Source organism: Aptenodytes patagonicus, chromosome 7, assembly GCF_965638725.1.
Source record: "Aptenodytes patagonicus chromosome 7, bAptPat1.pri.cur, whole genome shotgun sequence".
NCBI lineage: Eukaryota > Metazoa > Chordata > Aves > Sphenisciformes > Spheniscidae > Aptenodytes > Aptenodytes patagonicus.
This window is the reverse complement of record NC_134955.1, coordinates 57,309,058-57,334,604: the sequence shown is the minus strand read 5'-3', so window position 1 is coordinate 57,334,604 and position 25,547 is coordinate 57,309,058. Positions and strand designations below refer to the sequence as shown.

General features: G+C 38.0%; 3 protein-coding genes across 10 annotated transcripts in view; 1 reads left to right on the top strand and 2 right to left on the bottom strand.

Moving 5' to 3' along the window:
* AK7 (adenylate kinase 7) overlaps window positions 1-7,878 on the bottom strand; it is a 31,459-nt gene extending 23,581 nt beyond the window's left edge. For all 3 annotated transcript variants that reach the window (XM_076345401.1, XM_076345402.1, XM_076345403.1), the window contains exons 1-5: window positions 7,800-7,878; window positions 6,970-7,149; window positions 5,720-5,828; window positions 4,583-4,677; window positions 3,688-3,798 (exon numbers count right to left, since the gene is read on the bottom strand). In XM_076345401.1, coding sequence (XP_076201516.1) covers window positions 3,688-3,798; window positions 4,583-4,677; window positions 5,720-5,828; window positions 6,970-7,149; window positions 7,800-7,877 — 573 coding nt within the window. In that variant the 5' untranslated portion in view covers window position 7,878. The remainder of the gene's footprint in view (window positions 1-3,687; window positions 3,799-4,582; window positions 4,678-5,719; window positions 5,829-6,969; window positions 7,150-7,799) is intronic.
* Window positions 7,879-8,870: 992 nt separating this feature from the next.
* On the bottom strand, window positions 8,871-13,675 carry GSKIP (GSK3B interacting protein). 4 transcript variants are annotated; one of them, XM_076345399.1, is made up of 3 exons: window positions 13,606-13,675; window positions 11,435-11,693; window positions 8,871-10,810 (listed from the first exon to the last, which is right to left on the bottom strand). In XM_076345399.1, exons 2-3 carry the CDS (start codon window positions 11,690-11,692, stop codon window positions 10,649-10,651), a joined length of 420 nt encoding a protein of 139 aa, XP_076201514.1. In that variant the 5' UTR covers window position 11,693; window positions 13,606-13,675; the 3' UTR covers window positions 8,871-10,648. The 4 variants fall into 4 exon arrangements, with proteins under 4 accessions (XP_076201514.1, XP_076201513.1, XP_076201515.1 ...); XM_076345398.1 differs by having other exon boundaries at window positions 13,591-13,652; XM_076345400.1 differs by lacking the exon at window positions 13,606-13,675 and adding an exon at window positions 13,327-13,360.
* ATG2B (autophagy related 2B) overlaps window positions 13,394-25,547 on the top strand; it is a 47,151-nt gene continuing 34,997 nt past the window's right edge. For all 3 annotated transcript variants that reach the window (XM_076345393.1, XM_076345392.1, XM_076345391.1), the window contains exons 1-6: window positions 13,394-13,704; window positions 17,231-17,393; window positions 19,202-19,354; window positions 20,368-20,470; window positions 21,864-22,026; window positions 22,488-22,667. In XM_076345393.1, coding sequence (XP_076201508.1) covers window positions 13,543-13,704; window positions 17,231-17,393; window positions 19,202-19,354; window positions 20,368-20,470; window positions 21,864-22,026; window positions 22,488-22,667 — 924 coding nt within the window. In that variant the 5' untranslated portion in view covers window positions 13,394-13,542. The remainder of the gene's footprint in view (window positions 13,705-17,230; window positions 17,394-19,201; window positions 19,355-20,367; window positions 20,471-21,863; window positions 22,027-22,487; window positions 22,668-25,547) is intronic.

Here is a 25,547-nt window from a genome sequence, read left to right as displayed (position 1 = left end):
ATTATATCACCTAAAATTTGTAGCTAGATCAATTGTTGCATATCCTGTAGTTTCATAAGTCATATTGCTAATATTTCCTTCAAAAAAGCATTGCTCAATTAGAATTGACCTGTCTACATTTGAACTGAAATTCTAAAAAAAATTTAAGAGTTAAAAAATTGGAAGTAAGTTATGTAAATCAATGAAGTAAACAGGATAACTCATGTTTTGACTTTCTATTTCCAAGAAAAATAACTCTGAAATTCATTGAAGCTGTTTTTTAATTGCATTATATTTTCATTTGACTGCCTAAAGAAGTGGGAAATGCTGGATCAATGGTTATACAATTGCTGTACTTTCATTTTGATATACAATTTAAAAAAAAAAAAAAATCCGTGAACTATCTAAATGTTTTCCTAACCACACATCACGATCAACCCATATATTTTTTGCTGACCATTATTGCATAATGCCATAAATTTGCCTGACGTGGCTGCCTGTTTATGTAAAAAGTTACTGCTTGGATCAGTGTTGGGGATGGTTATACAAAGAAAAAAAGATTTTAAAATCATCTTAAGGAGAAAAACTTTCAAGAAAATCTTTTAAATTAGGACCAGTCACTTTGAAATTTTTAAGGTGAAACAAAATTGTTAAATAATTCTCATGTTTTAAAGATCCTAGACATTATGTATCTACATAACACTACATAAAAGAACCTGCATTTACCAGCAGAGGGAACAAATGCCCAGATTTGGGATCTACTTTTTTTAATGAAAAAATGCGTCTTTTGTTATCATCTTTATAATATTTCAAAAACATAAAACTAAGAACACTGTTAGCCAATCTTTGATTACATAAGCAAAGCGTCATATAAAGGGATGACAAGTTATAACATCAGTGTATTGTATCTGTGAATGTGTTTTATCTACTTAAAAAATAAAACTTTGTAATAAAAACTATCTCAGCTCAGTTGAATGCAACAGCTGGTTAGTAATCACAAGAAACATTAAAATTAGAAGACATTACAGATAGCATAAGAGCTCCCACACTTAGTTTGCTTGGGTTAGTGCCGTGGTAGAAACTGTTTATACCCTAAGAGCAGCAGCTCGCAGGATTGCTCTGGGCAGACTGCAAACATGCCCCAGGAGAAGTCATGCTGTAATTTCCGTCTCCCAGCAGGAAAAACCTGCCTCTTGTGAAAGCACAGGAGGTGCTATTTCTCGTCTCCCTTAAGAAGAACGTAACATAGAATTTTCTTCCATTTACCTTGCAGTAGCTTCTGCAGTAGCCACTTGTGGAGGCAAGCCACAGTTTGGCACCGAGTGCTATACTTCACTGAAATACAAACCTCTGAAACAGGTTCAAGTCCTCTAAAAATATCTGTTTAGTGTCACAAGTCACACATATGAGAACGCACTACTTGAGATGACTTGGATATACTTAATATAAAAAATAAGACAATTATTAGGCAAGCTCCAGTTACACACAGCATGTTTAATCACGGGTAAAGACCTTCACATTCCTGTGCAATATTCATTAAAGCCACTAGATGTCACGTTCTAGCTATTACAATCAGTTCTAGGCTTTGGTTGTTTTACACTTGTTTGATTCTAATAAAATGCTTGAAGTGGGAAACAGGTCTAAATTAATGGATTCAGGAACTGTGATGCCACTGAGAACAGAGATGAAGAGCTCCTCTGTCTGTCGTACGCAGGTATTTTTCCAAGGATTTTGAATTTGGCAGGATCCCAGAGTCAGCGACTTCTCTCTGAGAAAAGCTACACAGCCCGAATGCCTTGCCACAAAGGCAAAGGTAAAAAATTGCTAGTGGTAAAAAGCAAAGACTTCTAGCTCACAACTCTTGCTGAATTTTAAGCAAAATATAGGTGGGGGATACACTAACTCAGAGGGGTGAAATCTTGCTTTAAGCAACAACAGCCATTAAATTGCCCTCTGAACAGATATGAAGGCTAAGAAACCCTTCTATTCTTAAGTGCAAGATCTTCTCTACATGACTGACACGGCTGTTGAATCCTAGTATCTCCTGATGAGCTCTTTGAAAAAGAGTGGTTACACTGTCATTTCTTTCACAGATGGCACATTCCACAGAGGCCACTGAATTTAGAAATGACTAAAAACTGTAATCCAGAAGTCTCCAGCCATCACAGGAAGCTAATGTTGATCTGCTGGGAAGAACAGATGCTTTGGAGCCTTCCTGTTCCAAAGTGCTGACGGAAACTACACAGGGGCAATGATACCCATTGAAGCCGCCTCTGGAGTTCTGGAGGAAAAGGGCTCCTTTTGAAATGCCTACAAGAGGTATATATTGAAAATATTCAAGTTTCTTTATCGTGTACTGCTACATATTGTTCCACTGTCTTCTCAACAGACATTCAGCCTGGCAAGCATTTAGAAGCTAATTATATTAACACCTTTGTTAGGTAGTGACTCAGTGCTTTGGACTAGTCAGAAAAATTGAGTCAATAGTTCATCTGGGTGTTACTGGTGGCAGAAGTTATTGCGAGGTTTGGTGGACACTGTTTACAATCTTCATGTTTCTAACATTGCAAGTATGGAAGTTATCCCATAGTCTTATAGAATAACTCCATGTTAGCACAGTAAAAGAAAGAACAATTTACCACTGATTTTTCAAGCTGTAAACCAAATTTTACTGGCATTCTGTACTATTAAACCCATGTCAGAATAGAATATAATTTCTAGTGCTATTTTCTAAGCCGGGCGTAAGATGACAAATGTATACTCAAATCAGAGTAAAGGTTTTTTCCCCCTCTATAATCAGCCTAATAAATTTCTGCAATGGACACAATTACATTTATTATGGGAAACTGCTAATGCGCAAAGAGAATGACCAAATGACACCGTCATCATACAGTGTATTTCATTGTCTTCCAGTTCTCTTTCCTAACCTCCACAGTACTCCATCTCTAATGACAACAGCATCAATTTTCCTGAATTGTGAAGCATGATCTGAGCCACTGTTGGTATTTATTTAATAATAGCTATAAAATACAGAGAGAGGCATGGTCTGTTCTCTAGTAAGATTAATAATCTAATCAGGTCAAAACAAAGCTGAAGGAAGTGATTTTAAAACACATATAAAGTGAGAACATGTATTCTAGTTATTCTGGGTCAGCTCTATGGCCATGATTTTAAAGTGAATTATAGGGTGGAATAAAAGTCAACAAGCCCTCTGCTCCAAGAGCACAAACTATCCAGGAACATGCTAGGTGTGGCCAGAACATCTTCTAAGTATTTAAACGAGACATAATATTAACATAGCTTGCTAATATCTAAAGATGCTGCTTTTCTTTAAAACTACACTAATGTCCCTTTCCTCTACATTCTTTCATCCTCAAGTCTTTCCCCACACAAGGCCTCAGCTTTAATTTTCTCTGATACAACCAATGAAACAATATATTTTTTTAAACGAGATAGGCATGATTTACTCACTACCTAAGGAAAACAGACAGAATTCGGGATTTGTATTATGCAGATGCTTGTGTTTCAAAAGACATTATAGTCTTCTCTATACTTGATATTTTACTAATAATTGATGTTATCCATATTTATCAAGAGAATAACGTACTCTTAAAATTTATTCAAATTTTTTGTAATTTCCACTGCTAAGATAATGCTCTAAGTAAGAAGACCAAACAACCTATTTTTATAAAAATGTTCTTTACATACAGTTTTCCCAAGTTTGAGAATGAGTTTTTCAGCATTTATGTGATCCATAAAGTTAGGATGAGATTTTCTTCTGCGATAATCTTCATCAGTAAAAGGAATCTCAGGATCTTCCTATGAAGGAAAAAATGTGACTGTTATACATGTCTTAAAACAGAACAATTTTTAAAGGCCTGGATGGTTAAAATAAGTTCTTTAAAAATATTTTAAAAATCTGTTTTAACTTTGTTTTAACTTGAAATTCTTAAAACTTCTGATTCTGGTACTTGAGGTTCAACATTTTCAAAATGTCAATAGTTCAATTTCAATTTTCACAGCAAAAGACTTCTAACTACGTTTTATATTTAAAAAAACATGATTTTTTATTATATATAGCATTACACAAGCTTGAAAAACTCGGACAATTGCTACAGATAACATTAATGTGCACAATTTCTGTAAGACTAAATTTGAGAATTGCAATAGCATGCTCAAAGCATCCCACATGGTTCCTGACAACACTTAACATATATAGATACAAAGATGTATCTATCTATACACTGATTTCAATATGTATTTCATTTAATATGTAGCAAATATGGGATTTTTTAATGACTGAAGGACAGTGCATATTGTGGTTAGCATAGGTCTTACCTCTTGTCCAAGCAGTCCCTAATGTCTGCCTGTATCATTGTGGCCCAGTGCCTAAACTTCTCTGTCCAGTGGAATAAATTTAACAATTTTGGTAGCAAGCAGTGGTTCAGGGTGAAAGGATTATGAGAAAAAACACACTTGCTGACACTAACTTTATTAGCTATTGTTGAAGTACATACTGAAATACTTTGTTTAATTGCATTTAAGGAATATTTTCCATTACATATTCAGTTAAAAAAAAAAAAAAAGTTTTCACATTACTTACAGGGTCAGGGGGTTTGCTTTTTGCCCAGCTCATTATTGTTGAAATGAGGATGAATAACTTCGGTGTTGCAAAATGCTCTATTTCCATATGTAGGGCTGTTAAATGAAAGAAAAGGTTTTAATTTATTGTAAACTGTATTACTCAAACTGTATTTTTGCTTTTATGTAAAGGTCCTGTATAGACATTTATACCACAATGTTCTATGTGATATGTATTTTTAAGCAAATACTCTTTATTTGGGTTGGTATAAAAGGAAGATAATAAATCATGAAAGAAAACAAATAGACAAATAACGGTAATAAAGAATCAAATTATTGGGAATCAGCATAATCTCCATAGAGCTACATATCATGGGGGAAAAAAAAAGAAACAATCTATACTAGGAAATGATTCATCTTTATTGACTGCTGAGATACTGAAAGAAAATAAGTGTAGGTTTTTTCATGATTGAAACAGAAAATCTACAGAATTCAAGTAAAGCTTCCTTATTTTAATTTAGAGCAAAATAATTAAATGTGGGTTTTCTTGAGTCCTCTAAAACTTCTGATGTTATCCAAGTATTTATACTATAAACAGGAAAGCATAATTTAGTTTAACTATCATATAAAGAACAATATTGCACTGTCACCATAAAAAGATTCCAGATGCCCATTAGAATTTGGATATAAGAATCAGGAGAAAGTTTCAGAAACACTGTTAGCAGTATTTTTTTATTGGACTTTTAAGTCAAAATATATTTAAAATAATTATATAAAATATTGAAACATTATTTGAGTATCACAGGAGCAAATTTGCTACCCACCTCCCAACACAAATAGTTAAGATGATGGTTGATAGTTATTTAGGGAAGTAACTGCCTACACAGATACGTCATTTAAAGTGTTGGACCATTCCATGACAGCTTCTCTAGATTATAAGTGCTAGAGTGCATTCCATGGTCCCTTGCTAATTAATTGAACAATTCATGCAGCATTTCTCCATCAAGGAACCCAGTTTGATGGATACAGTAAACTATAAATCCCAGATAATTTCATTATACATTTATGGTAAATGCCAGATAATTTCATTATATATTTATGGTAAATTTTGATGGCTGTAGAGCAACCAATTTTCTGTTCAGCTGATAGCTATACTAACCAGAAGCAGCCCATGTTGCTTCCTCAATTTGATTTGCATCCTCAGTGATATTATATACAACAATCTCACATTCAAGCAAGTGACTTAGGAGCTCTTTTCGAGAAGAGACCTGGGGAAAAAATAGTTAGAATCTGTCATTTAAAAAAAGAAAAAGCAGGAAAAACTTTCCAAAATTCCTTTTCTTTGCAAGTTTAACTTACTGATAGAATGCAGTTTTCTAACACTACGATGTTAGAATAATTCAAAAGATTGATATCAAACTTCATCTGTCAGATACAAGTAAGGTGATTAAATGTAATTAAATGCTGAAATTTCTAATTTACAGCACACAGTAATGTAGTTCAAAAAGATGCACAACTTTTAGTGCTATTTTAGGATTCATATTTTCAGTGCAATTGTGAGTATCAAAAAAAATCTATGACTTTTATAGGTATTTTAAACAAGGATCAGCTGGGAGAATGGAGAAGACATAAAAAATGTCTGTTTCCTTGCAAAATAACATCCTGTTGTTTTTGTTAAATGCAGATTGTCTGCATCACTTGAGCAAGTCCAAAAAACACTTTGGGCAAGAGCAGTGATTAAGATTAAACACTGCCAGCCATAATTTTCTGATTGAACAGCTCAGCTGTACAGATGTTTAAATCAAAATTTTCAAATGTTTGAAGGGATTCTGGATAATCAATTTGAGACAGAGGCAATTTTAATTTCATAAAACTAAACCAAGCAATAAGCAATCTTATTCTTAAAAGCAAGCCTCCTTTAGTTAACTAAACTCTGGACATATCTTTATACAAAGATGTAGGTATTCAGAATAATTAGCTGCTAGTGAAAGCTGTGATTTCAGTGAACAGCTAAGAAGGGCGACAGTAAGTTTGATTCCAGCACCACTACCTTTAAAATGGTGATAAAAGACAGAAGAGACAAGAGAGATGCTTGAGGTGTGTGTTTTGAGGGAAAAACAAAGCAGACCTGTGGGTCGTCAGGGTAGATGATATCCTGTCCATAACTACTATTTTTAAAAATCTATTTTGAGTCCTTCCTTTTACTATTTGCTGTATCAGACCTAGCAGGGAGGAGACAACAGCGTGCAGGAAGCAGAAGGAATAAAATATATGTATACAGCTTCCAGCAGCAACAAAAGACCATTTTATTAATGCAGGTCATTTTACATTGTGCACATAAATTTTACATTTACATTTACAACTTTCTAATGTTGTCTAATGGTAACCTGAAATAAGACTCTTACTTACTGCATATGTTTCCTCTGCAAAACATGGTTTAGTACTCTCTGGTTTAGAAAGGGTACCCACTACTTGGTAGACTCCCTCCTTTGGCCTACTAGAAACTTCAGTAGCTGAATTATTTTCATCTTCCTCCTCCTCTTCTTCTGGGCTTTCAAGCGATGCCCCAACAACACATCTGGATAAATACTGCAATATACAAGACACACATTTGTATGCAAATATATATTGAATCCTACACAGCTTCTCTGATCCTGGGAAGACACAAACACTCTGTTGACTAGCCCTGATCCTGTTGTAGGTAACATAGCTCAGAACACAGCTTTCCCTTAAACAGGAAAACGTTATAGACTCCTCAGCCTCAGATGTAATGTTTTGTCTTGGCTTGTATTCTACACCTCAAAGTCGAAGGTGCTGGTGAGTCCCTAGATGCCTCTTCTCTGCAACCTGGCTCCTCTCAGGCAGGCGTTACCTCAGAGAGATGTTCTCTCTCTCCACAGTGATCAGCTGTTGCCTGAGGTCTCCGGTCCTGCTCTATCCACACCTCCTGCTCCTAACTCTCATTTTTTCTCCTTCCTATCTTAATCCCTTCTTGCCCCCAGTCCCTCTCCTCAGCAGCTCTTTTAGGTGACCCCAGCTACCCGGCTGGCTTCCCGCCCGGCCGAACTCCCTGGAGGCCAGCTGGCCACGGCTCCCTGCGGCGCTACCAGCCGAGGGCCAGGCGGGCGCTCCCCGCGACGGGCTAGGGCAGGCGCGAGGGCGGCGCTGCCTCAGGCAGCGACCTCTGAGGAAGAAGCCGCCGCCGCCGCGAGCAGCTCCGGGCCGCCCCCCACGGTCACCTCGCCGATGCTGCGGCCGCAGTAGGAGTCGAGGTGGTTGAGGAAGACCCGCCGGCTCCGCACCGGCCCCGCCGCCATCGCCACAGCCTGAGCCGGGGACGCGGCCCGTTGCTACGCGACGGCGCGGCCAGCGGCGGCTGCGCAGTGGGCGCAGCGGGCGGGGCGGGGCAGCCGGCGCGGGGCGGTGCGGCCTGCCTGCCGGGCGCGGGGGGCCCCGGGCAGCTCGCCTGGTAAGGCCATCGCCAATATAAACAGGCATTTAGCGTGTACGTGTACTCTTTTTTTATACCTGATTCAATCAATCCTAGGACAAACAGGGATAGCGGCAGTCAGTAAGTTAGGGACTTTATTCCTGACTTCTGAACACCGAACAGGACAAAAATGTATGTAGTACTGCTGAGGCAAAAATAGCTTTAATTAGCTTATTAGGCATCCTTTCAGGTAGCAGGCAGGCTTTGAGGCTTTTTGGGCAATTCATAGATTAACAGCTACATTAGGCCAGCAGGACTCATTCAGGGGTTTGGATAATGAAAACAACTGATGGTCTAAGGTGCCCTACTGAAACTCCCCGTTGTCAGTGCTTCAGAGAAGCTCCCGCCACATAGGTGGCAACGCCAAAGTATAGGGACTGGGGAGCATTTTCTTCCTACTCGTAAACCCAGACACAGTGGAATGACGTAGCTTTCCCAGTTTTGAGTTAACACTGCAGTACGTTATCAGAAACAACAGAAGTTTCTTCTGGTAACACCTACAAAACACCTGCTTTAAAAGTATTTCTCAGCTTTGATCTATAATAAGCACGCAAAATGACAAATAATTTTAAAGATGTCTAAGAAAAAAATCATCTTAGCAATGTAACATTTACTTTGGCATTTTTCCACTTGTATTTCTAACACTTCCTTTCCAAGTCCCCCTTACAATCACCTAACTTGTTTTTTCACGATGAAGTTTCAGCAGATACAAGTTTGCAGCCAAAGGTTTTCAAATACTTGTTAACTACTTCATATTTAAGATATTACGATGATGACTTTGATTGTTCACTCCCCGCTTTCCAGTACCTTCACCCCCAAGAAAACTACAACACACTGGCGCATTTATTTAATGCTTTAGTCATTGAAATTGAACAAGTAAATTAGTTGCAAGGGAAAATATTCAAATATAAATTTGGTAAAGTACATTCTCCTCACAGAGGACTAACCACGTGCCACAGACCTGTGTGCAAGAGAGCCTATGAATAATTTTTAGAGCATGGAAGCATACCCTAGGGCAGAGGATTAATACTGGAAGTTTCAACCTAAAAAGATAATAAAATACACATGAAATCAAGCTCTGGAAAACAGAAGCGCTAACTACAGTTGTCTTGTCAGTCATAGTTGTACATCACTACCCCAAAGGTATTACAACAGCTCTACTAGGCTTCTCCAATTAATATGACTAATCCTTAGCAGGTAGAAGTCAATATGGCTCTACTAAAGTCACTGGAATCTGTGACTTCATAAGAACCGATGTATCCCTAAGTGTGGCTCCAAAAAAGCTACTGCATGTACTTGTCACAAAAGCATGGCAGAATAATGGCAGGATTATTTAAATAAAGATGCACAAATACTGAATAATACAAGAATACAAAAAGTATGAACATCACAGAATGTTAGTTCAACAGTACTGGTATTTCTAACCAACTGTAATTTTTAAAAAGTCTAGCATTCAGTACATACTTGAAAAGTTACAGCAGAACAATAGATTTATAAAGAGATTTGTGCCAGTTTTAAGTAGAAAATACAAGTTATATCTTCCAGTTTGTATTAAGTCTTAGCAAATTTCATACAGCCTTTGGTTTCAAACCAACACAATGCAATTAACATTACAGTGTTTACTCAGTATTCATTAGGAGAGGACGCTGTACAATTAAGGGAGAAAATGTGAAAAACGGGAGTACCAAAGGAATGTATTATAGAGAGTAAAGGCTGAAGCAAAAATACGTTTGGGTATATCCTGTACATCATGTAAACACACATTCAGAATAGTAAACAGGCTAAAATGTCTTCCAAGCCTCCCAAACAGTTACAATATAGCATACATACATATATATAGCATATATATAACATCATTTTTAGGAAATGTAGCCCATTATATCCTAATTCTGTGCTTAACTCATTTGTGATTCAGACAATACATTCACATATTAGCAGTACATCTCACTTATTATTTTGAATTTGCTGGCTGCCATAGACAAGGACAGATCAAATAATACTGAGCCTTGCTTTTAACTCAGATACTGTCAGTATATAAGCAATGCTCAACTGTTAAAGAAGCATCTTTTTTGTTACCAAAGCTGAGAATTTTCAGATTTATGTATAGCAAATCAAGTTGAAATTCTGTTCTTTGCAGAACAGTAGTTTTCCCAATTATTTTTCATTAATTGGGTAAAGCAAGTAGTTAGCTTCTATTTTAAAAAGCAGATATGAAAATTATCAGTAAGCACACACCAAAAAAATTACTTGTATATGTAACATTCAGTCTCTCTCTATTTTTTTTAGAGTTTTGGATAATAACACTTTGAAAAGAGACCAAATTTTTTGAATGTTGTAAAAAGCAACTTACTTGCTCACCTACAACAAAAAAGAAAACAGAAGTTTATTAATTTTGCAATTTATCAAAGTGGCTTTTAATAGCATTGTGATATACACAAATCCACTGTAGCAAAATGTTATAGAGTAGTACTAGCATGAATTAGATATTAATGCAAGAAATAAAGCTTAAGATGTTTGTGATTATGTTTTTAAGAAAGATCTCAGTGCCTCATACTAAGAATTCCTTCTAGTGTTAAACCTTCCTCGCTTCTGGGTAAATCATGACTGACTATCTTTCTTCAAAGCTTCTAGTCTTTGTAGTAATGCATTTCCAAACACCTCTCGATATGCAGGGCTGAGAGAGTCCAATAAGGAGTAGACAGTTTCATGGTATGGAGTTTGCAATCTGTCATCAGTCTGATCAAAATCATAAGCTACTACCTGCAACAAAGAAATCACTGGTTAAATTTCTGTGGTTAGGATCACCTTGCAATGGGAAACAGATATCACAACATTTAACTTTGCCAGTCAGGGTAGTACAGTAATGTGAGAACAAAAGATACTGGATTTAAATCACAACCTGTGCTTTCTGCTATGGGGCTTAGTGGTAATACAGTATTTAGAGACAGTTTCAAATACCTTTTGTCCAAAACTCAGACTATTAGTAAAATTTGTCTTGAAAAAGAAGTCTTTACATCTACATGTTTGCACAAAAAATACAAATGGTGCAAAAAGGAGTTGTATACACGCTGTATTACTGACTTATCTGGGTACCCGAGAAACCCAAAGACTGACATGCCTATAACAAATTGCTGCTTCAATCTTCACCACTTTGTGTTTCAAATAAATGCCCGGTCTTTTGTCAACTTCCCTTCTTGCTTTGCTGGAAGTAACTAGTTAAAGATCCACTTTCTAGGAGAAAACACGTAAAACAGGCTTTCATAAAAGTGCAAGAGGAGTATGTATGCTGTTTTGGTGTCACTGAAGTATTTTTCTAGGCACCTTTTGAACACTATCATTGTTCAAAACAAAGAGGCTTAAGAAATTATAAACAAATTAGTTTACCCTAAGTCCTGCTTCGGTGAGCTCCAGACAGTATTTGTTCCTTTCCCTGGTTTCTACATTGATATATGCCACATCCTCTGCACAGGGAAGGGTTTTTGAGACAAACATGTTGCTGACAGCGAACAGAACATCATTCACAACAGCTTCGGCTTCTAGTCTCATATCTTTCACATCTGTTCCTTCGAAGTCTCTATAATCAGAATCCTCTTCAAACCCCGTATTATTGGGTAACTCCATAGGATTGCAATCAGTCTCCATTCTGCATATGGAAACATTTATTTTAGATTTATTATGCCACTACACTCAAAATATATTAACACCATAAAACAAGAGTTATATCTTAAGCAGACATATTTAACATGGCCCAAAAAAAGGAAAATATGAGACCCAGTGACTTCCGTAACTCATGAAATGACAGTCCAGAGAACTCAAAACTAAGGTGTTGAGAACAACTGCTTAGGAAGGTTACATTAACACACAGAAGCAGAATCAGTGTCACTGAAGTTGCTTCTTCTTATGCAAGTAACTTGCATTCTGTTGTATAAGACTCTGTTATGATTCAGCAGTAATTAATTCTGCACTTTGCTGATCCAGAATGCAGTAGGAAGACAAGTCATGCCTGGAAAAACTGAAATCAATAGCTGTAGAAAACAAAAACCTATTGTTGGTGAATTTAAGACAGACTTTGAAAAGTCTGTGAACTAAATGGGTTATCAGAGACTATAAAGACATATTAACAGCATATGTTTGTTTACAGACATATTTTTGTTTACAGTCACCAAAGAACAACTCTCTGGTTAAGCTTTTATGGACAACTGTCAATACATTTCAGAGACAAACACAGCTGGCCTTTGTAAGCAACTGCTACCAAAAAGGGACGGACTCCGGGGGGGTTACCACAGCATTTGCCTTCAGGTACCAGTGTCACCAGGAGGCCTCAGCTAACTTACACCCATAGGGAAACCTGCCTAAGGCCAGCAGGGAAGGCCCCTTAGGACGCTGTCCCGAGTGCTCTGGTAGCCGAGCACTCCTGCCAGGAGGGAACGGGGTCTGGCGATAACCGATCTGCAACACGCAGGACATTCACAGCATGAGATTCATCCCTTCCTGACATACCCCACCTCGGACCTACAAATTCCAAAGACACCGAAGGCAACAGGGGAGCTGGCTACCGAGCTGCGCAGCCTCCCATTCGCAGTGAGTCACTCCGATTTAATGACAGCAAAACAGCCACGGGTCACACCTGCGCCACTGCCCCGAGCAGCGCGGGCAGGAGCAGGGCGTCACCCCCACCGGCAGCGCCGCGCCCCGGGAGCCCACCTACCAGTCCCGGCGACGGGCGGCCGAGGCCCCGCCGCCCGACCCCAAACGTCTCCGGACACAACGGCGCCTGCCGCTCCGCCCTGCCGCTTCCCCCGGGGCTGTTCACTAGAGAGGCGGCCCCCACCACCCCGCGCTGCGCGAGGGCTGCCGGCACCCGCCGCCTGGCCCCGGCGCCGCCCGGCAGCGGAGGCCCCTCCGGCGCGACACCGCCCCCTCGCGCACCGCCTGCGGCCGCTTCCGCCACCGCCGCCGCCGCCGCCGCCTCCTCCTCCTCCTCCTCCGCTCGACGACGCCACTTCCGCGCGGACGTCACGGTGCCGGTGACGGCGTTCGGCGGGGGGGGGGCCGCGGGGAGGAAGGAGACAAACAGCCCGGATCGGCCCGGCCACCCTCGCCGGTGGCGGAGAACTGACGTGGGGGGGTCCGCCCTCCCGCCCGCCCGCCAGAAACAGCGCCTTCTCTCGCTCCGCGCACCGTTCTACTGCGCAGCGTGGCTGCGGCGGCCCCCGCCGCGCTCGCGGGCCGCCGAGAAGATGGCGGCGACGGCGTCCGAGTGAGGATGGAGCTACCTGTCAGCGCCTCTTCGCCCTGAGGGGAGGCAGTGCTGCCCCGCCGGCGGTGTGAGGGGCGGCGGGGGCGCCGCCTGGCAGCGGGAAGCCCCTGCGGTAGCCCGCGCTGAGGGGCGAGGCTGGGCCCGGCGGCTCACCTCCCTCTCTCCGCCCGCTGGAGGGGCCAGCCCCGACCCCGACCCCGTCCCGCCGCCTGGCCCCCGGCGCGCAGCCGCCATGCCGTGGCCTTTCTCGGAGTCCATCAAGAAGAGGGCCTGCAGGTACCTGCTGCAGAGGTACCTGGGCCACTTTCTGCAGGAGAAGCTCAGCCTGGAGCAGCTCAGCCTGGATCTCTACCAGGGCACCGGCTCCTTGACGCAGGTCCCTCTGGATAAGTGGGTAAGAGATGCCGGCGCTTCGCCCCCTCGGTTCCTTCTGCGTCTGAGGGACCAGCTGATTCCCTGCCCCCGGCTGCCACCCACTTTATTTTCAGTACCCAGCCTCCTTTATGTAAAAAGCTACAGCTATAATTAGCATTTCATCCAGGGAACTCTTCTCTGATATGTGAGCACTTAAAAAAAAAAAAAAAAAAAAAAGGAAAATCTGGGCATTTATTATGGGTATGTTTTTTTAGCCACACTTTGGTTTTGTTATTTTTGATTATGAGAAAAAAACCAAAAACTAAAAGAAGGTAATAGCTGCTGATATTTCAGGGAGAAGGAGCTAGTATAGCCCAAACTACTAGAAATTGCTGCTGTAGTTACTGAGGAACGTGTTTACTGACTACTGCTAGTAGTGATAAAAACATAAAGTAATCCCTGTTCTATCTGTGCTTTGTCGTCATCTTGGAGGCATCTTAGTTCTTACTGACAGTGTTATGCTGAGCTTAGTCCATGTAGATCTCTAAAAATTGTCCCCTAGTCTTGCAATGGTGAAAGTACTTGTTGACAAATGGAAAGCTGTTTTTAGCTGGAGTTTGCTTAACAGGTGAGCTGTAACGCTTTGAACCAACTGAAGCTTTTTTCCAGTCCTGGCGTGTATGTTTTTATATAGATACATATGTATGCGTGTGTATGTGTCTGTACACACACACATATGCATACTTCCAGCGTACTGTAGTAATCCAAAGGTCTGTGTCCGTGTTTGTAATATTTCATAAAGTTTCTTGGGTTAATTACCAATGCTACTGAATTCTACCTGCCAGTCAAGTGACTGTCATGAGGAGCCTTAAGCACTGCTGTGTGTCAGTCATTGACTTGCAGGGTAGCGCAGCTGATGAACTAGGTACACAGGCTTATTGCTTTACAAAGCACTTTCAAAATGCATTTTTATTATACTATGTTCTGGTATTAGGCCATGCTGGGTACATTTTAAAATACTTGTGAATATATGATGTTTTCGAATAATGCTTTTCCAGTTGTTTGTGTGAAAATATATTTGAAAGTGGCAGGAGACAGACGTTTGCAGAAATGCTCGATATTACCAGTGTTTTAATGTGGGGGGTTTTTGTCGTTTGCTTGTTTGTTTTCTTCTTTTCTGGCTGGTCTGCAGCTTGTTTTCTGTGGCAGGCAGTAAGGCTGTCTCGCTTTAATTGAATTATTATGCCCTCTAGTGGGTGTCACAGCACTCTTCACTAGTCAAAGTGACATTATTTAAAATGTAGATACTTTGAAACAGCAGCAGTTATGGACCAGTACTAAATGAACAGTTAATTATGTATCCACAGTGATTAAATGTATATACAATAATGCTTAGGTTATCTTCCCCATTTGTAGATCAGCATTTTTCTTTTTGGCTTGTAGACAATGACATGTTTGAGGTTCTCTGCACGTGACTTTCACATGTATGACAGATTGCAAAAACAGATGTCGCGGAAGTACTACAGCTCTTTTTTTTTTTTTTTCCCCCTAGTCATTGTAAGTTTGTTCTTTATGAATCACCAGAATGACTGTATTTTTACATATTCTCCATTTTTGTGGATATTTCTGTTCATCTTAGCATTGTAGATATTGTAGCCAATATTGTACATGTTTATAGATTACAGAGACATGTAGGAATACCTGGGGTTATTAGTGTAATTCCGTTGCCTCTTGGGACCTGGACTGTTTAGAAAAATAAAAACGTAACCCATGATGTTTGTGGTTGAATTTTAATAAACATTAAATAGTACTTTTGCTACTAGAATTACTGTGATTCCAGCTGGAACAAGTGGAAAAAATGTGGGAACAAGTCCCGATGTGAAGACTGCACTTCAGTTTTAAAATTTCAGTTGGAATGCTCTAATTGCTACTTTCTAGGAACAACTGGCTTGCTTATGAAGTAATTAAGCTATAAGAATACTTGATTTTTTTTTTTTGCTTTTAGACAGTAAATTTCTATTTCAAAGTAATAAGGAAGGTACTAAAATACACTAATTTTTATTGCAAGTACTTGGTAGCAAAAAGGCATCCAAGATCAGATTTATTCACAATAGTTTTTGGTAAGTGGCTTACTTCCTGATATGCAAATTATTTTGTAATGGTTCAAGTAATTTAAATGAATCTGTAATATTTTCAAATATGGTTTTCATGCCAAATAATTGTTTTTGCCTTATTTTATGCTATTACCACATCTATAATTCTTAAATTTAATTAAAAATAAAGTTGTAATGTCACTGAATCTTGGTTGATTATGTGATTCTTAAATAATTTCCCAATAGAACTATTTCATGTTCTGTTTCTTTAAAGTTGGTGTCTTTTTCTGTTGCTTGAGTGGACTTTGGAACAGAAACTAGAAAAGCCAAACATGCAAGCAAACAAAATTCTAAAAGCAAAGTTACTAAGAGCATAAGCAGAGGAACAAGTTAACATGATGGGAAAATTGCACCTGGAGACATAAGAATGAAAAATGTCATTTTTCTGAAGACTTTTTTGTTCATTTCTATTTTTAAATTATTCTATATGATTAGAACAACATTTTAAATATGATTAAAACAGAAAGTGGCTTTTAAATGCTTATTTTTAAAAAAACTTTTGATGTCGAATTTATGCGTTTTCTCAGGTAAAAACAGTGGCTCTGTTCAACACAGGAAGGTCAAAACCACACTTTTTTTGCCAGTTGAAGATTATGTCCTAATATTACAACCACAGTCTTTTTAGTAGGGTCTGGTATATATTAGAAAGTTGCACTCACCGAATTTGGTATGTGATTTAGATTCTGAGGATTGCGGAAAACTTGAATATCCTAAGTTACTTCTTCAGAGCTGGTGTTCCATTTTTCTCATCAATTTCGCTTACTCCGTATGATACTGAGGGCAACTTGATTGTAGTTTTGTTTATAATGTCACTATAAATGACTGGATTAATGGAATGGTTTCTGTAGAATATTGGTTTGTCCTCTGAGTTTTGATTTTTAAATTAGTGCTGAACATTGAACACATCAAAATATGATTTAGAAATGGCAAGTATGTTATACAGCAACAGGTGATTATTTGGTTCCATTGTTCCAGTGTCACAGAGAAAGGTAAAATGAACATTACATTGAAATTACATGCTAGTGAAATACTCTTGCCAAGAAACCAGGTGGTACTTGCGTTTTTACTGTCATCCTGTTTTTAGCTTTCTTCAAGTATTGCTAGAGAAAGAATAGATTAACTTATGTCAGTGTTGTGGTATTTATAACAGTAAGATGGCAGAGTTTTTTGGTATAGTGAAAAAATACAGGTTATACAGCTACCACAGAGAAATCTGTATTATGCTGAAAGCTAAGTAATTAATGTGAAACAAATTATGATGGAATCAAAATACTTGAAAATGGCCAGTTTATTGTCTTTCTGAGTATAATTCATTTTCTGGTAGCCTCAATATGTTTTATTTGTTATACTCAAAATTATGGATGTGATTTTTTTTTTAATTATTATTATTATTATTTTATTCTCTTCTTCTAGTGTCTTAATGAGATCCTGGAGTCTGCAGATGCACCTCTGGAAGTCACAGATGGATTTATCCAGTCAATTTCTTTATCTGTTCCGTGGGGGTCATTGCTACAGGATAACTGTGCATTAGAAGTAAAAGGATTAGAGATGGTCTTCAGGCCAAGACCAAGGCTTGGTAGGCTTATTTTTTAATTTTCGAAAAGGAGATTCTTTACAGTTTTTCAGAGGCAAAAGGCTACACTTGCTTTAGTCGGTTCTTAGTCTTATTTAAAATACCATTTAATTTACATACATTAATGATAGAGAATGTAATAAAAAAAAGAAACTGTCAGGTGTTTCTCGATTGGTTGTTGTTCTGTTAAATAACTTAAAATGTTTATAATGTTCCTACTGTTGTACCTCTTCTTCCAAACTGTTTCATTTCACATTGAAATGAAAATAATACTGTGTGGAAAAGAGTTTTTGTTAGTTAGGTTTTTTGGGTGTTGTATGCCAAGTGCTGTTAGTCAGCATTAGTTGCTGGCTATTAGGTGGCAGTAATATAACACAGTAGTGTAAGACTATGGCGGGGGTTGCAGTGAGGTTCTGGCTTTCTTCGGCAACTTTAGGGTAAAAGGTGCATATTTGGAGATCAGCTAATACATTTTAATTGCTATCACAGTCTGAAATAATGACTTTTAAGTACTCTAAATACTTAACTACCTTTGATTATAATGCTGAGAGGATTGTCTGAGGTCTTCTAGCTTGTCTGTATCCATATGAATCTAGCTGATCTACAGACTGTCCTGGTGATAAAATTTCACTATCAAACCTCCATAAATTCTGTTAAGATGTGTTGTTATAGCATGTGTAGGACATGCATTTTTAGTGTGTGGAAAATTTTGAATGAATGTCTGAAAGATTTTACTTTGTTTTCCTTTTTATAGTGTAGAGAAGATGGAAGAAAATATTTCTTTAAATGCATCATAAAGAAGAGGGGAAAAAAATGCATAAACCCTATTTTCCATCTTTTGCAAGTTACCTTAAGTAACTTGCTTATATATACTCTGCATTTCATTCTTATTTGTTTAACTGGAACTAAATTTTGAGCTATCTTACTTTCTGATGTAAGATTATTGCTTTGAAAGAATGGTAGTATTAGGAGGAAGCTTTATTTATTCACTTGGCATCCATTTAGTTCTCTTTGATGTACAGAGCTTTGTAATACAGTAGACAAAAACATGATGCTGTTTCCAGACCTGAATGCTGAACTGGAATGTTTTGCCTGTTTAACATGTTTGTATTTGTGCTAGCTTTACTTTTGTTTGTCTATACTAGAGTGTTATAGTTGAAGTTGATTAACTTTTCTAATCTAGTTTTATAGTATTTGCTCGCAGTGGGCTTGGCATTAGCTGGTAGGAATGCACTGTCAATTAAATTAATCTGGCCGCTAAAAAACCTGTTCAGCCTAATACGTGCTGTGCTCTCGGATTTTATTATGTTCTATTTAATATGTCAGGACTGTGTTAGACATTTAAAACATGTTCTAATATGCTAAGATAACATCTTAAACCTTGTTTAGTCTTTCCCCATCTAGGATATGTTTCAAACGGAATAAGAAACCTTAAAATAATTCTTAATAAAAAAGTTATTTCCTTGATTTCATTTTGCAGTTATGCCTGCAAAATTATACCAATATAATAGAAGTAGTTGAGAAATTACTCACTTAAACCAGCGTTGAAGATTGGTTACGCTAAATCCTGGTTTCTTCTTGTTTATATTGAGTTTTCAAATACTAGACTCTCACCAGTGCAATCTAAATAAAGTAATTTTAAAGTAGTAAAGTGTATAAAGAGAGATTGGAACTAGATTTGTTTTTAAGTATGACTTCTTACTAAGCTGTTGAAACTCCTTTCTGGATATGCCAAATGCATTATTTCGTTTTGTCTTTATTGTTTCAAAATGTTCAGAGTCAAATTTATTAAGACTTCTTTTACTCCACAGCATCTGGGTCTGAGCCTATGTATTGGTCAAGTTTTATGACCAGTAGTATGCAGCTTGCAAAAGAGTGTCTTAGCCAAAAATTGACAGATGAACAAGGAGAAGGGTCCCAGCCTTTTGAAGGACTTGAGAAATTTGCAGAAACTATTGAAACAGGTATGAATTAATTATTGAGATCTGAATGAACATCTGAGATTAAATCAGTTTATGTTGTGTATCAGTTTTACAAAATGGCATCTCATTTGCCATAACTTGTCTCACAAATTTTCACTTGTTACCTGTAAAATTTAATCAGGAAGGCAGGACAATTGATTTTGTTTTCGAAGGGGAGGAAGAAACCCATTTACTTACTAAAATATGTGTGTACTTCCCTCAGTGGACAGAATGAACCCTACTTCAGGGCAAATTGGTGTTTGTTTACACCAGAACAAATCCAGCTAAATCTGTGCTTGAGTGATTGGTAAGATGCCTTAGTTTTGGAGGTTCCAATTATAGTTCATCACAAACTTAGATTGTTAGTGGTGATGCTGTTGAGAGAGAAACAGAGAATGGCTTTTCAGCTATTTTTACACAAAGCTGACCCGTTGTAACATACGTATCTCAATAATCACACCATGTTGTTAGAAATACTTTTTGTACTGTGATTATTGAGATACAACAACCCAACAACATGGGTTTTGTTGCTGGTGTGTTTTTTAAGTGGAAAAATCTAAGGGCTTGTGACTACATTGTGTGGTGGAGAACCTCGTGCTGAAATGTCTGAGCTAAGGGAAATGTTTAAAATCAGATCTAGAAATAGAAGTGTTCAGCCAAAGTAGCGTGGTGTTATAGCAATGTTTAGGAGTTCAGACATGGTGCACAATGAGGCAGGTACTTTCTTTGAGGACCATCCACACTGAGCCATAGAACAACTTGGTCTGAGTTGTCACTTGCTGAAATATATGTGCATTAAAGGTCCATTGCTTGGTATGGATGTACATATTAGACATTTAATAGGAATCTACATTGTCACTTATGTCTTGTTACATTATTAAATTTGATTATTTCGAATGAAATATATATTGGGAACTTAAACGAAATGAAAGACTCTTTTAAATTGGTTATAAAAGTCATTGTTGAGTAACTTGACTTAAATGCTTGCATGGGATCTTTTTGTTTTCTCATTTAAGTTCTAAGAAGAGTGAAAGTTACCTTTTTAGATACTGTTTTGCGAATAGAACATGTGCCGGAAAACTCTAAAAGTGGAACTGCACTTGAGATCAGAATCGAAAGGTAAAGATATATATATATATTTTTTTTAAAATCTGTATTTCTTTTCCCCTAAGGCACTTCTGGCCATTTCCTGTACAATATGTTTTTACCCATGCATGCATATTCTTAGTATACAGTCAGACACTAGCTCTTGAGCACCTCTCCTGTGATGCCAGTGAGCATTTTCTCTACTCAACTTCCACTTAACATCTTTAAGCTAAAGATATTTAACCATCAAATTAGAAGAGTTCTAGATTTTCCAAAGATAATGACCGCTTCTACAATTAATGAATACCATTTCTCAGATGTTGAATAGTCAATGGATATTATTGGCAAATCAGGCCATCTCTTAGGCAAAGGGGGTTTAATATCTTAACAGTTCCTCTTCTATATTGAAGACACTAAATATTTTTAGAAAGAAAGATACGGTCCTGAAAAAAATTAAACTGGAAGATTTTAGGTCCTCTGTGAGCTTTCAGAAGAGCCCACGTGTATTCTGGAATTACTTTGAACTTGAATACTGTGCATGTTCTTAAGGTATTTTTTCTGACCTATGGGATAGTGTAATCATACTTTCTTGCAAAGTGTTGAAATCGTTACCAAATAAAACTGATTCTTACTGAGAAATGCTAATGAAATATATTTGGTTTTAAACATTTATAAACTTCAGGTTGTTATGTTCAATTCAGGAGAGATGTCAGTAAAGCTGTAATTATTTTTCTTACGGAACTCCATTCCCAGAACAAACCTCCTTTTCTGTACTTTAAAAACTAGATTGAAGCAAACTGTTAAGTAGCATGTTGTTTTGATGTTTGATACATTTTATTTATGGAAAGGTAGGTGTATTTTTCCACTGTAAATTCTATTATGTGGAGGCTTGCATATTTTTAAGTGTTTATTGTTTATGCGCTCTCTCAGTATTATAATGTAAGAAATTTAATTTCACAGAAATTTTATAGGATTGGAGCCTATTCTCTCAATTTTCAACTTTCATTTTGACACAGAATGTTACTTTCAAGTAGTACTTCTAGACAACAGAAAAATGTTAGATGGCAGATTTAAAAAAAATTCAGATTCTGAAGCAAGAATTGTGTGTGTCCTAATGGAAATGTGCGTATAGAAATGTTGGGCGGACTCCTTCACTTTGTGGTCAGATTAGACATAAGTACTAGGATAATACACTAGGATATATTCACAATGGAAGCATGTCACAATTGTCCTGTGGTGTCCTGTAGAAAATTTAAGATTTCCACCCATTCCCAGAGAGTGGTGGTTTCTCCTTTGAGGACAGTCAATGGCATTTGTAAATAGTACGAAGAGAGGGAGCATGTACAAACTTAGAGGCTAAATGGCACAATAAAGGTAACAATTTGCATGCATCTACCATATTTATTTCCTTGCTTTTGTCTCCCAGAACTATGTACTGCGATGAAACTGCAGATGAGTGCTCTGGAATTAATGTACATCAGCCCACAGCTTTTGCTCACAAATTACTGCAGCTCTCAGGTGTCTCTTTCTTCTGGGATGAGTTTCCTGCATCAGCAAAGTCCTCCCCAGTGTGTTCAGCTACACAGCTGGTAAAATTAAATGCATTATATAAGAATGTAAATTGATGAAAGAATATATTGTTACACTCAGATTCATTCTGAAAAGGATATAGGAGTTGAACTGTTACTTGAATCTGTGTTCAATAAGTTTCATAATCACTTCCTGTTGATTTTGAGGAGGGGGAAGAAAATAGAGACTTTAGGACTGAGTAAAATTTAGGATGTATTATACTGGAATCTGGTTGCAACTTTAATGTGTAAAAGTTCTCTACAATTCACTATTCTGCGGAAACTTGCTCCACTTTTTTGCAAAGGCCTAATGTTTCACATTTTACATGCCTTGTTTCCTTCACAGTTATCAACACGTTTTTAATGCCATTGTCAAATATATGTTTGTGTAAAATGATCATATGTGTGATAAGCTTGTTTATAAAAAAAAAAAAAAAAAAGAAATGGGATACATTCTTACTCCTTTCTCTGTATATTTTAAGGCTACTGAACCAAAGCTTTCACCTAGCTGGAATCCAAAAATCATTTATGAGCCACATCCGCAATTAACAAGAAACTTGCCAGAAATTACTCCTTCTGACCCTGTACAGATCTGTAAGCTGATTGGTAGAATGGAGTTGAGCCTAACATTAAAGCAAAATGAAGTACTTCCTGGAGCTAAGGTTAGTCATGCTTTCCTGGTCTTTAAATTAATAGTAATGTAGGATTTTATTTTTTTACCTGCATACAAAAAATGGTGAGATTCTCAAGGGGACAGAACCCCCTTAGTTTTGTTTTAGATTCTCTGCATTCAAAACCAATATATATGTCTAATAGGACATCTTTGCAGTGGCCAGACAAATGAATGGCACACTGAAATTAAAGGAGAATTCCTGTATGTTAGAGAGACTGAATTTATGTATTGGAGTAGCTCCTGAGAAGGTGGTTTTGTTTTCATGAAATTCCTGCTGCTATTTATCCTTTTTTCTTGTAGCATTATGGCTGACTTTGCCTATATATGTTTGGAATGTTTAACTGGTTGATTAAAATCACTTTGGTTTTAAAAGGGTAGAATTTACTTCAACAATTACAAGTAAACCTTAAATGATTAATTATGTTGCATCATTGCAGCATTATAAAACTTATATAAACATTTACACTTCTGAACTTTTATATTAAAATTTGTAGTAAATCAAATAATGCCATATTTAAATGCTGCTAGTTAAAATAATATTTTATTTTACTTTTACATAAAGATACAGGAAGCAAAGCAGTTGAAAATAAAGCCCTATATATTTTTTTTTTAATGTGTTAGTATATAAGTAAAATTGTGTAAATATATTCCCCTTGTCTCCAATTTTAAAATTGGCTATTGACCTGTCTTGTATAGTGCACTATAGTCTACAGAAAGCAGAAGGTTTCTGCTGCAGTAGAAAAGTTTCTTATGTCCAGCAATTTCTAGTCAATCCTTACAACTTGTTTATTCAGTTAAGAAAAGTCTTTGAAAAGTGAAATAATATATTTTGTTTGGTGTGAAATAGAAAAATGCTAGCTATTTCAAAAGTATTAATAGTTAATGCAGTTAACACCGTTAAATTAACTGATGTCCAAATGTTTCTAAAGATCAAAAATTTTCCACTTTTATATCATTAGTTGTATTTTAAGCTAGCCAGAAGAAAAATGTCAAGGTCAGAGTTGAGAGTAATTTTTGTTTTATAGAAGTTGAATATAATAGAATGCAGAGCAGTGTTCTCTGCAAGTTGGGCTTGAGTACAGGCAAAACACTGTTGGTATGTTATTTAACAGCAACATCTGAACTAGTGAATGGATGTAATACTACGTGACAAAATTAAAGAAGGACCTGTTTTTTGATTTATCAGGTAGAGTTCATGCAGATTGGAAAGAACATAGCTACACTATATTGCTTAGTCTAGGTTAACCTTTTTTTTAAACTCTGGAAACTGAATTATGTTAGAACACCTTTGATTAGAATAGGTGTTTCAAGCATGTAAACTACAAAATATGCTGTGTAAGTTCATGTCAAATATGACACACTTCAATAATTTCATTTTCTTTCATCTCTTTCCAAAGGATGGGAAAAATAGTAGGAAACAGTATACAAAACTAATTGATCATTTATTTTCCCCACTTAGGTAAATATTGCCTTAAGGTCTTTATGAGCAAAAGTATATTTTCATATAAATGCATTCTACTGCATGCCTTTTTTTTTTTTCTTCTTTTTTTTCCCCATGAGTGTGGTGGATTGACCTTGGCTGGCTGTCATGCACCCATCCAGCTGCTCTCACTTGCACTCCTCAACAGGATGGGGGAGAGAATGTGATGGGAAAGGTCATGGATTGAGATAAAGACAGGGAGACCACTTAGCAGTTACTGTCACGGGCACAACAGACTCAACTTGGGGAAAATTGAATTTATTGTGAATTAGAATGGAGTTGGATGATGAGAAACGAACTAAAACACCTTCCCCTCACCCATTTTTTCTTCCCAGGCTTAACTTCACTTCTTCATTCCCAACTCCTCTACCTCCTCACCACCTTGAGCAGTGCAGGGGGGATGGGGAATTGAGGGATTGCAGCCAGTTCATAACAGTTCCTCTCTGCTGCTCCTTCCTCCTCACTCTTTTCCCCTACTCCAGTGTGGATCCCTCGGGCTGCAGTCCTTCACAAACTGCTTCAGTGTGGGCCCTCTCCATGGGCTACAGTCCAGCAGGATAAACCTGCTCCTGCATGGGTCCTCCATGAACCGCAGCTCCTGACAGGAGAACCTGCTGCTGTGTGGGTTCCTCTCCATGGGCTGCAGCACCTGCCAAGAGCCTGCTTCTGTGTGGGTTCTCCACAGGCTGCAGCTTTCTTCAGGGCACATCTACGTGCTGCAGAGTGGGGTCTTCCATGAGCTGCAGTGTAGATGTCTGCTCTGGTGTGATCTCTTCCACAGGCTGCAGGGGAATATCTGCTCTGGCACCTGGAGCACTTTCTCCCCCTCCTTCTTCCCTTACTTTGGTGTTTGCAGGATTGTTTCTCTTGCTGTTTTTTCCTCACTGCCCGTGCAGCATTTTGCCCATTCTTAAATACGTTTTCACAGGGGCACCACCAGCTTTGCTGATGGGCTCAGCTGTGTTCTGAGGTGGGTCCCCATGCCTGCCCCCAGCATGGGGCAGACCCTGACCTCTTAGCACAGTGGCTGCCCCTGCAGCATACCCTGCTGCCAACACCTTGCCACCTACACCCAACACAATGAGTAATAATCATGAATGGACCAACATCTGGGAGTACAGGATTCTAGAATTGAAAAATAAATCTATGCAAGTCCTTAAGTTAAATTTAGCTTGAGCTGCTCTCAAAAGATAAGTGGCTTGCTTTGTTGTATACCTTATCAAACCAGTTAGACTTCTACAAACATACCACTCTTTATGAAGAAAGTATATGAATTTATTCATCTGTATACTGAAGAGAAGTCCTGAAGAGAACCTTTACAGTTTCTAAGGTCTACTTCAGAAGGTGCTGACTTCAGTATTTTATAATTAGTATATAATACTAATTTTA